General features: G+C 37.9%; 1 protein-coding gene across 1 annotated transcript in view; it reads right to left on the reverse strand.

Moving 5' to 3' along the window:
- lamc3 (laminin, gamma 3) overlaps window positions 1–17,388 on the reverse strand; it is a 78,472-nt gene that overhangs the window by 46,664 nt on the left and 14,420 nt on the right. Inside the window, exons 3-4 of the mRNA XM_006640787.3 lie at window positions 5,235–5,365; window positions 3,214–3,380 (exon numbers count right to left, since the gene is read on the reverse strand). Of these exons, the coding sequence (XP_006640850.3) occupies window positions 3,214–3,380; window positions 5,235–5,365 (298 nt within the window). The remainder of the gene's footprint in view (window positions 1–3,213; window positions 3,381–5,234; window positions 5,366–17,388) is intronic.

Genomic DNA, 17,388 nt, shown 5'->3' on the forward strand with positions numbered 1-17,388 from the left:
ACTCCTTTAATCAGTGCTGACTGACTGTGTCAAACAAGCATGTCTTCAGGGCTTCATTGTCCCAGTGCAGTATAAGAGCTGTAGGTGCAAACCAGCTCTTAAATTCAACCGATTCCAGATCGGTGGGGTATAAAATAAAAAAAAAAATCATGTTGTTGTTTTCACTTTTTGTAAAGGTTACAATTCACGATAGAAGAAAGTTTGTGCACAGAAAGCTTCTTCTGCCCTGGCACAAGATATTAAAGATAGATAAGATACATAAGGTATATTAATTAAAGATATATAAGAATTTTTACTCTCACTGTGGTGAACTACTCTGACCGAAGGGCTGTAATAATAATAATAATAATAATAATAATAATAATAATAATAATAATAATAATAATTGCTTACACTTATATAGCGCTTTTTTGGACACTTCACTCAAAGCGCTTTACAGGTAATGGGGATTCCCTCCACCTCCACCAATGTGCAACATCCACCTGGATGATGCGACAGCAGCCATAGTGCGCCAGAACGCTCCCCACACACCAGCTATCAGTGGGGAGGAGAGCAGAGTAATGAAGCCAATTCATAGATGGGGATTATTAGGAGGCCATGATTGGTAAGGGCCAATGGGAAATTTGGCCAGGACGCCGGGGTTACACCCCTACTCTTTTCGAGAAACGCCCTGGGATTTTTAATGACCACAGAGAGTCAGGACCTCGGGTTTATGTCTCATTCGAAGGATGGTGCCTGTTTACAGTATAGTGTCCCCGTCACTATACTAGGGCATTAGGACCCACATGGACCACAGGGTGAGTGCCCCCTGCTGGCCCCACTAACACCTCTTCCAGCAGCAACCTTAGTTTTTTCCCAGAAGGTTACTCATCCAGGTACTGAACAGGCTCACACTTGCTTAGATTCAGTGGGTTGCCAGTTGTAAGCTGCAGAGTGATATGGCTGCTAAATGACCACCGGGGCAGTTTTAAAGTAAAAAATGCAATTAATGGAATGATTATGATGGTTTAAAATGGTAATCACACAAGACTGGTACTAGGCTAGTTTCCTGCATAAATGGTATTCTCTACATTCTCAATAACAACCTGTCTTAAAAATATAAGAATTATATTTGATGAAATTGTTTGTCGCTAGTACATGATTAAGATAGGAAAGCATTAATGGTTTAATAAACATTTGAATACTGTAAGGATTTGTTTGACAGCCACGCATCATGCATCTGTGATACTTTTTATGGTTTACTGCTCCATCAGTTTTACAGAACAGTGCACTTCTGCATCAGATTATTTGAAAAAGTAAAATTTCCATGATGCATCGCTGTCTGGGATATATATATATAGTGCCCACAGTGGTTTACCGACTGACACACATTCTTAGTGCCTGCGTCTGTATTGTCAGAGTGCAAGAGAACGAGGTTCATGTCTTCCATGAAACCTTCCTGGACCCTGTTCCTTCCTGGACCTTTTGGGCTGAGTGTCTTATTAATAAAAGAGTCCACAGACATGTTACCACACATGGGGAAATTCAACATCTCATACCTTGGTATTCCTTGGAAAAAACAATGAGGGATTTAGATGAAAGGGATTTATCAATAAATTTTTACAAAAGTAGATTATAAAATGTGTAGTCTCCACTCCAGATTAAGATTCAGATCACACCATCGCACCAAGGTTTTCCCTCATAATAGCATAAGATTATGTGAAATCACCCGTTTTGTCAGGACTTCAGTTGCGTAATGGAAGATTATTTTTAATAGCTTTCTGTGCCCATCATCTTTCCATTTTTTGTAAGTTGCAGTATAAAACTATGATAAAATATTGACTTTTTTCATGAAACTAATTTTATTTAATTCCAGTGGAAAGTCTAACCTCTGGCTTTTCTCCAGTTTCCCAAAAGGCCTCTTTATCTCAGTATGAGATGCAACAAAACCAGGCTGAGCATATCAAAATACTGTACATTTCCAAGCTTCAGATCTTAATGATACCCATTATAACTTTGATAAGAAAAACAGTTACAGTAATTATGCTTGATGACAGAAGAGTGTACCACAAGTCACTCTTTTTCTTGACATCCAGGAGGACAAAACACCTGACCGGTGCCCGACCAACAAGGAGGAGTCAATGCTAACTTAAAAACATTTAGTCAATATCCAGGATCCAAATCCCAATCTTCTTTATTAAAGCTATACATGCAGAAATATAGATGTTTTTGGTGCTCAGTTATCATTTTTGTCTAAGTTTACCTACTGCATATCTGTGTCTCAGGATGAACATAGTACTTTTTTGCGTAAAAAGTTGAAATACTAGAGGGTTTGCACTGGAAAATCTCCTTTAAGAGTATATGGGAGACATAAGTAGACAGAAGTAAAATTGTACGTTTTTTTTTGTTCCGAAAATACATGCTGTCTTGGCAGCCTTATAGTACTGAATTCTATAGAAGGGCAGCACAGTTATCAATGGATTTGCTTTAAATCTAAAAAGCTTGCCATGCAATTTTCTGAGTACTATACTGTAAATCTCAGGGTGGGTATTAGGAAACTTCAGCAATTTTATTTTTATTATTTTCTGTGGGAAACAATGGGAGTTTTAATTAAATTTTGGTACCTTGGCTTTGTTTTGAAAAAAGTGTTTAGTTTGGCAGATTGTGTTAGGAGCTGACTGTTTAAAACAAAATGAAAGACGCAACCATAAACGTGCACACATGTTGTCTCAGATCCACTCCTGGGGGGCTACAGTGTCTCCATGCTTTTGTTCCACCTCTGCTCTTAATGGCATAGTTGGTTATCATCACCTTAATTTACCTGTTTCACACCTTTTTTCAAAGGTGTTCAGCTGTTTATGATCTAAAGGGACCTAGCAGACCGGCTGGAATCTACTGTAGTTCTCTGAAGAACTGAGGACTGAAGAACCTGTGCAAGGTTCACCAACTGAAGTGTGCGCCAATGTCTTAGATATGTATGGAAAGAATGCAGTTCATCTGGCTTTCAAAATTAAATTTAGCTTTTTTCTTTGTCTATTTTTTTATTTTAAACACACACACAAACACACAGCTGGGGCTGCACTCTCTCCAGAACACGTTTGCCCAGGACAGTGAATTATGACGGCTGACAGTCAACAGACTGTGGCTCCGCTATGGGTACAGTATACAGCCACAGCCTTTATTCCTGTCAGACTGAGCTCCTCTCCGGTTGTGCCAGTGGACAGTTGTACTTACGGAGACACTCATTAGCTGAGTCAGCCGTTGCCCTTGCCCAGGGTCTGTCATGGTAAAACGGCTGACATCTCTCGCAGTCGGGACCCGCGGTGTTGTGCTGACAGTCACACACGAGCCTCCCCGCTTCATTCCTCACACATTCACTTGCATGGCCATTGCATTTGCACCTAGGAAAGAGGAAAGTAAAGGGAAGTGGAGCATGCACACTGTTTCGGCTATAGGACTGTCACTTTCTATTATACATGACAGGCATGAACGTTTCTCTTAGTAAAGTTGGTTCTTTCGTACAGTACATACCAGTGGGTCAGCACTTAATAAAAACTTCGAGTGGCAGTCTCATGCTGATCTGTTGGTATACACGGTATTATTTGTCTTTGTGTGGTGTTGAAGGGAATCAGGCATATTGCACAATACCTCTGGTCAAAGTTATTTTTAGGGAAGTCTAATTTGGTGAAAGAGGGCAAAAGCAAAGCACAGGTACATCAACCTCTCAGCACAAACGACTGAGAGCTGTTTAGGAGTTATCCTGGAGTAATCTTGTTTTTTATCTTTACATTTTGCTATTTTATTCTTCACGGTGGGGCTATGTTAAATAAGCAGACTGTATTTACGGGCGATTTGGGGGAAATGGATTTGATAAAACAGTGCAGATGTGGATAGTATAAGGCAAGTATAACAGGGTAATAAAATTGTTTTAGAACTACACATAGCCAGTCCTTGCTGTTCCCCGGATGTTTCTGAGGTTTTATATCTCAATGAAGTTATGATAACCACATGAGCCATATTGAAAATATAAGAGACTCCTACATCAGATGTTTAGTGATGCCAGATGTCTCCTCCAGACAACAGCTGCTTAAGGACTAACCAAAGGGCACATTAAAAAACAGGAAAGAATATAGAGATATCGATCTCTTATGGAAAGCTGGAAGCCTAATGTTTCTAGGAAGACGATGTGAAATGCTAAAGTCAATTTTTTTTATTTTCTAGCATTTTGTGGAAAAAAAGTAATTGAACAGACATTGAACAAACTGTGCATGACTCACTCTGTTTTTAAAGGCTACTATGGCAGAGGTAAAGACATTTTTTCAATAAAAAAAGTCTACAAGCCGTGAAAATATGCTTTTGTTAAGAAAGTCTGCATTCAAAATAAACAGGATATGAAGATGCAGGAAATACTCTGCTTCTTTATGGTCTGTCCCATGTGATTGAATCATATAGAGTTTTACAAACAGAGGATTTCTGCTGTTTACAGCCACGAATATGCTTAAGCAAGGTTACAAATATTGGATGCAAATACCAATTAGAACACTAATAAGAGTCTTATAATGTGCCTGAAAACAATTTTCCTTATCGACACAGTTTATTCTACTTATGGTAAGCAGTCCTTGGAAAATTCAATCAAATAAATCCGGTACATATTACTGCAACCAGTAACTAAATGTCACAAAAAGTGGTACCCACTTTATCCTGGTGTAAATGTCACCAGATATGACGGAATTAGCAGTTGATGGAATGGGAAAGTACTTCTTTATTGCTCTTGAAAGGAGAGACTCATTTATATCTGATCAAAACTTTAAAAGCAAGAGAAAAATCAAAATGCGTTGCATTGTACAGTATATACTTAGGCTGCAATATACAGTATAAAGGTGTAATAAGTGGAAAGTTACTGTATTTAAATTTCATTTAGAAGTTATAAAATAATGTATATTTTGTGTTTGCATTTTGCCGTGCAGATAAACTTTAGATTAAGGGTTGCAAATGTCCTTGTAAACCTTCCTTGTAAACTGGTGATTACTAACAGAATATAATCAGTGAACCCTGAACATATAATCACTTCCACTCATCTTTTAGTGGGAGGATAATACTTACTGTATTATATGCATTACCTATCACTACTTGAACAAAATCAGGTATGAGACTAACATGGAAGCAATCTCACACAGAGGGCCATACAGATATTTTATCATGATAGACAGCATACACATGAGTTGATCTGCGGTATATATCCAGAATGTGTTTACCTGCCACCCACTGAAAAATCCGAAATGGCATAATAATAGGATCTGAGAACCTTTGGGTCCTTGAAGAATTCATCCCCAAAGGTGTTGAGTCTGTCCAAGGAAATGAGAAGGTCAGTGGCTGTCACCCACTCCTGGAGACACACAAACAGAAAAAGAGGATCTTATCAAGCACCTCCAGTACAAACACTGGCAATGTCAAAGAGTGGTTCTCATAAAAAAGGCAAACATGGAAAACAATTTAGAAATGACCACCAATTGTATTAGACAGGATGCTGAAGGGTATTCCTAGCAAATGTTTGGACTGGATTTGCATCGCTGAAGTAGCCAGAGGGCTATAACCACTTACTTTAGTCTTGGTTTTGGAGGTTGGACATTCTAGATTCCGGTTTTTCTTGTGGGCAAACTGTGGGGCAAGTTCCCATCTAATTAATTTCATGTGGAGTGGACAGTATGCCCACAGAGAAAACAAAGACCATTATAGAAGGATTCTAGATTGGAGTATAAGAATTCGCACTTCGCGCTGTTTGTTATTTGAGTGAGCAAACCTGGAACCAGAATAATCTGCTGGGTGGAAAGGCGACTGGGCATTCAGCGTCCAACCAATCGTAACTGTGTAGGATTTACAGTAACAATTCACTGGGGACAGTTCATCCTCAGAGTGGTACAGCCCAGTGAACAGTGAAAGGGTAATAAACATGAATGAAGAATCCCTCAGAAAGACTGCTTTCACAAGTAGAAGAGCACAAGAGGAATTTATCAACCACAAATTCAAAAGTGATGTTGTGATCAGGGGGATTTGCTCACTAAAGGCCTCCAGTAAATGCTTTTGTTTTCATCCGAACTATAAGAGTACATTCCAGCTGTGTTTTCCTTATCTCTTTACTGCCTTGTTAAAGGATTGAAAATGTAACTTGGATTTAAACTTGACAGTCCTAGCCTGTATTCCCAGTAAAATTGCTCACAGGATGAATTGGCAACATGCTTCTTGACATAGCCCTCCCTGTTAATGGTGCCCTTGGCTGCAGTTTGCCTGTGGGATCCTTGGATTTAGATTTCAATGAACAGTCATTCTTCATTCATTGCTCTGGGTGAACTCCAGGCAACTGTTCTGTGACTTTGACACAGTGATTAGAAAATACTGTCAATAATCTGTGACAGGGACAAACACCACCCAGGTAGTTGTGCATAATATTTGATTTTTTTCTGCGGAATCAAATACTAAGCTTGTCTCTTTCTATCATTCGTAAAGCAACTTGAGTAAATGGACATCAGTGAGTTTAAAGAGCCATCTATATATTTCAGCTTCAATGTAATTATTCCACCATGAACGAGAATGACAAATGAATGCAGTTCCTTTGTACAACCTGTTTCCATTGGTCTTCATGTGAGAGTTTCAGCAGAACCGGGAATGCCGGACAGGTTCTTTGCTGGTCTGATCATTTCAACACAGCAATCAGGAATCATGTCTATTACAAATCAAAGAGGCTTGTAGTTCCCTACCTTTAGGAGAAATGAAATGTTACAGGCAGGAAGCCCTGAGCTCAGCTGAATCATCTGATGGATTTTTATTTTGAACGTTCAGAGGCTTTGGCAGTTTAGAAGTGCAAAGCCAGGAAAATCTGTGTCCCTCCTTCAAATGTCTTATTGATGTTTGGGTTCTGTTATTTAAATTCTGTAAACTAACTCAAAACCTTGATATGATTTTTATGAACTAGGATTTCCCCAAGGAGTAATAGGAACTCGGGCTCAAACCTGTTCTGCCTGGTGGCTATTCTGTGAATACAATGAGCAGAACAGTATTGAGACGAAAATGAACTATTCTTCAAGATTGTAGTAAAACGTTTTGAGTGATACTGTACCTACATAGTATATCTGCTATCACCACTTGACATACTTTACTGAGTCTTTCAATGTTTCCTGATGCTTCCAATGGGCAACTTATTCATTTTGCCTTTTAACATGTTAATAAAATTCATTATGTATTACCCCCTAGCGGTGCTTTAAAACAGACTCTTCTGATGAAGAGACAGTAATTCACATTCCAAAGCTGATGTATAACATTTCAGCGTTTTTCTACCACCTAGAATATGAGGAATGTTTCATTTTTATACAAAATGCAAGCATTGATTTGGGTGGCTCAGTGGTTATTGCTTGGGATATGGGTTTGATTCTTGACTGGATTGCGTTGTGTGCATTTTACGTGTTCACTTCATGTTTTCATGGGGTTTTGCCAGACAGCCTGGGGTCCTCCCACATTCCAAAGATTGGGTTGGTTAATGGACATTTCTAAATTGTCACTGTGTGGGCACCTTGGACCTATGCTTTCTGTGTTCCTCACCAGGACAAAAGTAATGGTAATGGACAAATATGGTGTTTTCTTATTTTTGCAAGATATTCTTTATTTAAGTCTGTGCAGTCTAATCACAGATACTTTGCAAACAAAACTGTTGTTGGCTACTGTTTGCTAGTGCTACTAAATGTGAAAAAAGACCATTTTCAAAAATTGCACTGGATAGCCAGCATTAGAAGGTTAATTGAGGGTCAAATTATTGACGACAGTATGTGAAAACCGAGGCAAGAGCTATGAACTGAAAAGAAAACAGCACTCCAGGTTATGTAACTGCATTCGTGCAAAGTATTTCCCATTTCATAAAGCAATTTAGCAATTTGGACATTGTATATTGTTGGGGGAAAACTGTGCTTCTAAAGCTGTTTTGTCACACTAAAAGAAAAATTTTATGATATACAATAGAAAAGTAATCTTTAGCCAAAGGACCTTACTGGAACATAGAGAAGGTATTTCATCAGATGTTTTGTTCTTCCATGTTTCAATCCTTTCAAGTGGTCATTCCAGTGTCTTTGTTCTGAATGAACTTCAGCTCTGAATGTGTTATTACAGAAACTACAACTCAAAGGCAATGCATTGCTTCTATACAGCTGTAAACTGTCCTATTTACTTATGCATGTTAAATAACCTATTACAGTGATTCTGGAAAACTCCTATGCCCACACACTTGAAAAGGGTATTTTCCATTGAGAAATGCCAATGTGACATTTTCTAAAACTAGAAAACTAGGAAACATTTCAAGTTCAAGGAACGCAGTGTGTCACCGAACATGTCTTGTTAGAAGTAACATTGCTCTTCAGCACAAAGACCTCAGCTCTGTTGACCCCAATAAAACCACTCCATGGGCATTTCTAAGCCATAACTGAAGAGCTTGCAGGGCATACACTACCTTGAGACTGCTGCAAAGCAGATGGGAATTCACATCTAGAAATCTGGCAAGGCTAGGATTACCAACCATTGTTTATTTAATGATTAGGACACACGAAAAGTCCCCGGGGGTCCCCCAGATGTAGGAGAACATACTGCATTGTGGAGTACCCCTTAATCACCACATATTGCATGAGCTGGTGAGAATATAATTCACCTGCATTTAGATGATTTGAAATTCTGCCCTTAAGGGCTCATCCTTTACAAAGAGCTGCAGAAGTGCAGTCAAAACACAGACAGGAAGATCAGACAAGATTTCGAGGCTCCAGGCGAGCATGTCATCCTGACTGGGAGAGAGTGGGCCTGTCAACTTGAACAACCTGTGGTACTGTGACAGCTTAGTTTCTAGAACACAAATATACGATAGAGTGCAAATAAGGGCTCCTTCCCCTACAATACGCCAAGGGACTTTTCTCGTGCCCCATAAATCCTCCTTGAGTAGCTGCTATCGAATTCAGGCCAGCTCAGAATCCTGCAGAGGTAAATTATACTGCTGTCCCCAGAAGAATAGCCTTGATCGATGATGATAAAGAATGCCATTACATCTCTTAATTTGAACATCTTGTCTCACATGTTGGGATCATAATTCTGACTGTATATCTGCTAACTAATCAGCAACATAATAACTCCTTTTCAATTATTATTAAAATTCCAGCCTGACTCTCTTTTTATTCACTTCCATCTTCTGACAGGGGTCTAATTTACCACAAAGCTCGCCTGCACTACCCCAAAAATGTTTTTAATGGATGACTGCACAAATTAGATTTGAATTCACAGAACACTTTTCATCACCTCTGTATTTTAAAAGCATTTTACACACTTGGTACAACAGAATCGCTTAAGCATGCACAGCCTGTGCCGAGGGATGACTTAGTGGCAGTTAACTTCAAAGAGCTGGGCACTGTCTTGCAGAGCGCGAGTTTGTTATTTTCCACTTGGAAAGTGATTCACACTCTTCTCTGATTCGTTCAAAAGAGATAAACTGAGGAACATACAGAAAAAACACACCCTTTTATAACTTTGTTTATAAAAAATATTGAAAGCACTTAAGCAACATGCCTTATTCATAGATGTTTCTTGTATTTATTAATTGGTGGATTTCATACAGAGCATTCAAGATTAAGGATTCAATCTGAAGGTAGAATTTACCTTTGTGTCCTTACAAAGGAAGATCTACTTTAATTAATCAGTAAACGGCAGCAAGTAAGATGAAGAACTCAGAGCATTTGTTTATCTGATGTCTAATTCTTGGATAGTTGCGATTAGAAATCTTAAATGTTTTTAAGTTTAATGTTTTATGTATCCAAGTACTTTAAAAAAACAGCGGCCTTAATACAGAAATCTTTATTAATTTGAGAACACCATGCACAAAAGAGAGCTGATTCTAACCCAACAGAATCTGATAGGTTAGCCTTCTGCCACATGTGAAGCTCTGATAAATAACAGATAGCTATACCTCAGGCTCTGAAATTCTGTGAGAAAAGGAGATAATTCCACTGTGTTTCATTTTAATACCACAGAGTACAACTGCGGATTAAAACAGGCATAAAAGAATTAAAAATAGATAAAATTCAAAGTAAAAAAAACTGTATTAAATATGCATGTTCTGTATGAATTATATACTGAATGCATATGAATGTATTTGAGATGTGAGTAGAGTTCATTTTTCTGGTCTGCCAACATTTCTTATGCTGAGCGTGAGTAATATTCCATGAAAATGTTTTATACGCGGTCCATGATAAAATTAAAATCAGAATAAATAGTCATTTAAAAAAGGTATATATTAGTTTCGGAAGAAAGTATGTCACTCTCTCTGAATCATGAATATTCACTACTTCATTGTAATGAATTACTTGTTAAACTATAGTTGCCAAAGATTTATCACTTTTATCTTTACACATAAGCAACAGAATCTTTTATCTCAAATTAGTTAAGACATTCCCTTGAATTAACTGATATCACCTCAGATGAATGAGTGATTAATAAATAGGAAGAGATATTATACATTCACCCTAGATTTACAAATTAATATAATATATACAGTATAGTTACAAATAGGGGGGTTACAAAACTAGATGAGCAGCAAAAAGTAAATTAAATAATCATAACCCCCAACTCGTAAAGATTTTGCCATTGGTATAGTTAGAGACCCATGAGTTCTTTGTTCTTTGGTACAGCTTAAGTGAGAAGAGTTATAATTCAGGCACACTGGGTCAAACACAAATTTATTAACAACAACAACAACAACAACAACAAAACACACACTATAAAACACACAACATAAACAAGGACCTCTCACCTTCTGCCTTTCTGTCTCTTTTCCTCTTGTTTTTCCCTCTTCTTTCTTGTCTGCACCTTCTCATTTATAATGCTGTGTTCCTAGACTGGTGATCACTCTGAATGATTTACCCATAACTTAGTCAACTAAGGTAAACTTCACGATTGCTGTGAGATTGCTGAGGCTTTGATCACTGAATCTACTTGCATTGACACTTCTGAGAACTGGAAGTGTGGACACTAGCCAAGTGTTACTTATGGTATCTCGATTCTAAAAGGCACTTCAATAGTCTCAATAATTGTAACAGCATGTAGTGGAAAATTTCAAAAGTAGCAAATGCAAAGTACAAAATGTGTTTGCATGTGCAGAGACCATATATATACAGTACAAACGTATTGTAAATGTACATTGGTTCATTGATTGCTATCACACAACATTGAGACAACAGCTGGTGAAAGAACGGTCAGAGATGTTTGCTGGTTGGAAAATGAAACAGGACCATACTGAGACATCATCAGTCCATCCATCATCACTAAAATCTCGCTGAACTACCCCCTAACTGGCATTTCCTGTATAGCCAGGATCTGTTCATTGGCAAATTACAGGATTGTCAAATTCAGAGGGTATAATTTCGTCACAATAGCGTCTACTGTATTCTTGCTAACACAACAGGGCAACATGGAAGATGTACAAACCTGATTACTGTCATCATTCAAGTCACAGGTGCCCAAATACAGTGAAAATTCCTCTACAATGTTAATCATGACTCATGATGTTGGTGGTGTTTTTTTGGTACATCACGGTTCTATGACATTTTCAGTAATGGAATGACAGTGGTTCTAACAAATGAAATGGGAGAAAGGTATTAATGTCTTATTGAGGAGTCAGCTGTACGATGTGACTGCTAGTGTCACTGCAGTGTTATGTCGAGCACATTTTGAGATACATTTTGTTGTTGCAGCAACACCAATGTCAGAGTTCAGAAGTAGCACACAAACTCTAATATAAATGCAAATGTGATAATAAAAGAAAATGTATTGAAACGATAGCTTCAGCCTGCTTGGTTATACTGTAAGTGACAAAGGCTGAGGGACCAAGGAACAGGGGCACACTGCAATGCAGAATACAAAGCTTTAAAGATTCAGGTGAAATATAGGAGAGATGTCCACCAAGATAATCAAAGTAAAGGACAAACATGCCATAAGGAGTTCTGCTTGAATCTGAGGAATGCAATAGCAATGAAATTTGCACAGGGTATTTGATGTGACTTGGTAACACAATAAATCTGATAACAAAACAATAATGTTAATTAAGAAAGGTTTAGATTATATACAGTACACCTACATATACAAGTCTTGCACCCAGGTCTTCCTTGCAGTGACTTCCAGATCATTCTCAATAGTGAGGGGGGTTTGGGCAGCTTCAGCCTCCGGGTCAGACTGTCATTCCCTTAGCTAAATGAGTCACACCAAGTACCCTGCACAGATCTCATCACTCTACCGCACTCTTGAGGATCGAACTGAAGTACAATTTCAAACCATTGACTTTACCTGTGAGGATTGAGGGACTACAGGAATTGACTGAGCAGATTAGTGAATAAGTAAAATAAACAAACATAATCCCCAATTTGTAAGGATTTCTCCAAGAATGCAAGAACCAAGCAGTTAGTATAATTAGAGGCTTGTGTATTCTTTGCTCTCTGGCACAGCTTTGGTAAAAATAGTAATAATTTAGGAAGACTTGGGTAAAAAGATATTTATTAACAATTTTTAACAGTGGCCAGAATAAGATGGGAGCCTATCTCTGGTCTAAAAATAAATTCACTAAGCCAGAAAGACCATTTTTAACGGACGTATTCTTCACTCAGTAAATCCAAGTTCCCTTAAAACACGGAATAGGAAGCTGGCTTTGACCAGGTTCAGATACTTTGCTCCAATCGGGTCTTCTTGGATGACCTTGAACAAGGAACCCTCACCTGGCACAAGTTTCCACTTACGTTTCTTTCTGTCTCCTCTCTCTCTTGTGGTCTGACCTTTTTTTTCTCTTGATCTGATCTCCTATGGTGTCTTTCTGGACTGTTGATAAACCAAGGCAAACTTCATGTTTAGGTGGGTAGCTGCGTCAGCATGCGTAGGCTGCAAAGGAACAAGTAATAGGTTTATTCCATGCTGAAAAAAAGAAGAAAGAGAACACAACGTTTCGGCCGTGGAGCCTTCTTCAGGTGTCACCTGAAGAAGGCTCCACGGCCGAAACGTTGTGTTCTCTTTCTTCTTTTTTTCAGCATGGAATAAACCTATTACTTGTTCCTTTGCAAACTTCATGTTTGCTTGGATCACAGATTTTACACCCCCTGCATCTCAGCAAACATCCCCTTTGCTTCGAAACTGGAAATGTTTACACTGTGTTACACTGTGTAACGATATCTAAACTCTAGAGAATTTATGGGATTTAAAATATTTTCTCCAAGATCTACTGTAACTGTAAATTAAAAAAAAAATGTAATGTATGATATTGCATGTTCCCATGTAGCAAAGATAATTTATTCAAGACTTGTTTAGGATAGGATCAATATCTCCTACTGCCCTTCTGTATTACCCAATTGAGCACACATGGAACAAGTTAGATTGACATCATTCAATGGCAAATTATCTGTAATTATTAAAACTGAATGGAGAAACTCAATGACATTTTTCAATCTTTCATGGTTTATTTATGCTTTTGTAGTTGTCTTAGGACAAAAGAGTTAAATTGCAGTTGCTTGCTTGAAACATTTTTTTAATGGTGAAATTATGTCTTTTCTGATTTTTGTTGTAAATGCCTACTTGAACCCCTTGAATGCTTATTCAGAATTAAAGCTTGTATATAAACTGCTACAATTCTGTAATTTGGTGGTAATTACCATAAGGTTATGTGGTTTAAATGTAATAATGTTACTTTTTGTAACACTCCTACTTCAATTTCTTTAATTCCATCCATTAGTTAAAGATGTAGGTAAACAACTGCTGGTACCCAATGTGATCATTTTAAAAACTACAGTATATAGTAATTCTGTTTAGAAAGTTACATGAAAATGATCACAGATGTTCATGGTGAACTGCTTTTTGACAACTGACTTTGACCTTGAAGTCTCATTCCAAATCTCATACAGCTTGTACCCTGATCTCTCCTTGCTGCCTCTCACAAACACTAAGCTGACATGACTATGCCTTAGGTTAGAGTGTTTGTCAGGGCCGCAGCTGAATTCCTGTGCCATAGTCTTCTGGCACCCAGCCCTCAGCTTTAACCAACTGAAGGCCCTGTGTCTAATGGTTTAGAAAATAACTTTTCATGCTAAAGTCAGCCTAGTGATCACCATTTCCCCTCAGGTGACAAGAAGGTGTATTAAATAAACGTGTGTGTGTTTGAAAAGGTTTTACCAATCACAGGCCCTATTGGTTTAATTTGCTTAGAGCTTTTTAGTGTAGACTCAATCAAATGATAATCAGAAGTATAGCCCGATGCAACCATTACCAAATAATTTCATATCAAATACAGCTGCAATCAGGGGCTTCTGCAATGTTTTAATTAATAAAGCCTGCTTAACAATGCAATCACGTGTGACCAGGAAGGATAATTGGCCTCCAATTTGAAATACCTACGAGTTTGGTTTGGGAAAGTGGGTCATGGAGTTGAGGTGAATTCTGAGGCTACAGTGTCTTCAAGCTTTGTGGTGTCAGGAAAGGTCATCTTATCACCATGAAAATGTAAAAGATCCTATTTGTCTCCTGGAGAAATTAACCTGACTGGTCATAGAGTATGCAACACCTATGATTTAGAATATTAATAATTAATATTATCAGGACACCTAAGTGCATATTATTACTACTTAAAAAGCTTAAACTATTTATAAAATCTTGCACAATTCTCAGTCCATACTGAAAATACAGACTGCATTACAAAAGGTGAACAACACTGTACAGAACCTACAACACTGTACAGCAAGGATGCAGATTTCAGGCATATTCTCGTCATGAAAATATATATTTTATATCAATATCCTTTTCATAAATACCCCAGATCATTACAAGAACATCTTACGAATTCATGTTTAATGTCTTATTCTGGTTCATAAAACAGCAGCGTGCATTTGCAGTATCAGATAACCCACCAAACTAAAACTGGGATGATGTTATATAAAACTCTATCTTGACAAAGACTGTACAGATCTAATACTATATTTAATTAAACAAGAACTCAATGCCTGACTTCTGGGTCTTAATCCATCATGTGCATTCTGAAACATGCAGTAGAATGTGGCCAAAACAAGGCATTATTACCTGTAATAATTTTCCTTTTTTAAATAAAATTCTTTCCTAGATCATTTTCATCTCCTAGTAAAAGTCAATTTTTCCTGTATTCATATAATTACAGCATTAGTATTATTTTCTATGTGATTCCTTTTCTTTCTTTTAGCTAAATCACTGTTCCTGATTCGCCTAGCCAAGCTTCCTAGGTTACTAAGGAGTTGTCTCTGCCATGGGTTTTTGGTCTTGTGCACTTCCATCTTCCATAGAACAAATAACAGCTACTGTGTAAATGTCATTTCATGTAATGAAAACCAAATACTGTATGCCTAATACCTCACAGTAAATTGTCATGTTTTGAACTTGGATTACTAATATTAATATTAACTAATATGTCCTCTGTAGGCGCCCAAGAGCTAAATCTTATTCTAACACTTTCTGTGAAGTGTATTTTCTCTTGTCTGTAGTAATTACAATTGCATTATATTATTCTGAACTGGGCCTCGGTCCTCTCTTTCATATCTACATGAGAAGAATTAATCTTCTACGGTGCAAGGCACTGTAAATGGCCAAAATTTTTTTACCAACAAAAAAATCCTTTAACACTTTTCAGCCATTCATGCTCATTTCGTTCTATGTTCTATAGCCACACAGCCAGTACTGGTTGTACTGGGAACACCTTCACCTGCTGTATGAAATTCCCATGAATCACCTCCCCTTTAGCGCAGTCAAACCTACCTGACTATCTCTGAGACATGGGAGCAAATAGTGTCTGTCGAAAACCAACATATAAATGGGCTGCCTCACAGCCTCCACACAGCCCAGGACTCAAGGACTGTGTGGCTGTGAAGCAATAGTATGGTAACTGCCGAGCCACCATGATCTGACTATTTTAAGTTGCCCCATGTTTCCGTTACACTATGCTGTTAAGAACAACCAAACAGACTCTTGCAGAAGAAACTTCATTGCCCATCATTGGTCACACCTTTGATTTATAGTCTTACAGAAAAGGAAGAAGGTACTATATTTTCCACAACCGCCGTCAGCTAGCAAACAGGGCATTTCTGGAGAGACTGGAAGGGGGAAATAGCGTGATCAGTCTCGGGACTTGATTAATGAACTGCTTGGCAAAAGAGGCAGGAAACGGAAAAAGGAACAGTCAGGTATTTAAGTTCTACTCAGAGTAAATATAAAAGCTTCCCACTTTTCAATATTTCTAATTAAAACCCAGTGTGACTAATTATAGCTCACATAAATGGATCAGAGTGTCGTTCTCTCACAACAGCAGACAGGGAGCAACAGAAACAGAACTAAGTTAATTTGTTCAGACATTAGTCCTAATAGAATGAAGGAAAATATTATGTAATCTGCAAATGCATAACCCCATAAATGCATTTCATTCTTTCTTCATAAAACCTAAAATAACACTTAATCAATCACGTAATGAGAAATGCAAATTGAATGTTGCCTGATTTGTCCGGCTCAGTCTCCAGTTTCAGGTTAGCTTGTGATAATTCTTTGCACCCTTTCATAGGTGGGCAATTCTTGGACTCTACGAGATCCAGTTTAAATCCCAAGTCTGATCCCAATAGCTCAGTTGAAGATAACCTTTTTAAATCAATCAGCTACTTGCTTAAACATGCACTTGAAACCTATAAAGGTCTGCTTATACTGTAGGTGTTCATCCTTCACCTTCGCAACTGTCCCCTTAGCTCATTCCTCACTCATCACACTACTGCCAGGGGGCTGGCCCCACATCGAGGGTTTAAGTTAAATCTCCTTATAACAAATACTCAAGTAAACATCCTGAAAAGCAATGTTAAGAGTCATTATTCCTCATGAACTTTTATTATTAGAGCTCTCTGACAGAGGGGGTGGTAAAAATCCAGTCCGTGATTAAACCCAAATTGTATCCATGCTATTTTGGTCGAGTGAAGAAGCAAGCCTGAAGTCATGGCCAAATCCAATACAGGTTAATAAAAATGCAGCCTGAATAAAATTACCCCCACCCTGACTGCATTACATCTTAAATGTTCATTTTAAGAAAATTTAGAGATAAGTTGTGTTTTTTCCTAAAGAGGATTTTGCGAGGCATGAAACATCTTTATTATGGTTTGCCGCAAAGATTAGCTTTATCTTAGCTGAGATACATTCATATTCAAACAGCCCAACCCACATCAGTGACTGATGTCAACAGAAAACTATTTAAAAACACTGTCATGGATTAAGGCTGTCTTTACACAGTTACCACAGGAGCTTAATTAAAGGAAGAAAACTTCATGCCAAGTCTCGCTTAAATTGTGGTGCTAATGATGATGA

Source organism: Lepisosteus oculatus, chromosome 24 (assembly GCF_040954835.1).
Source record: "Lepisosteus oculatus isolate fLepOcu1 chromosome 24, fLepOcu1.hap2, whole genome shotgun sequence".
Lineage (NCBI taxonomy): Eukaryota > Metazoa > Chordata > Actinopteri > Semionotiformes > Lepisosteidae > Lepisosteus > Lepisosteus oculatus.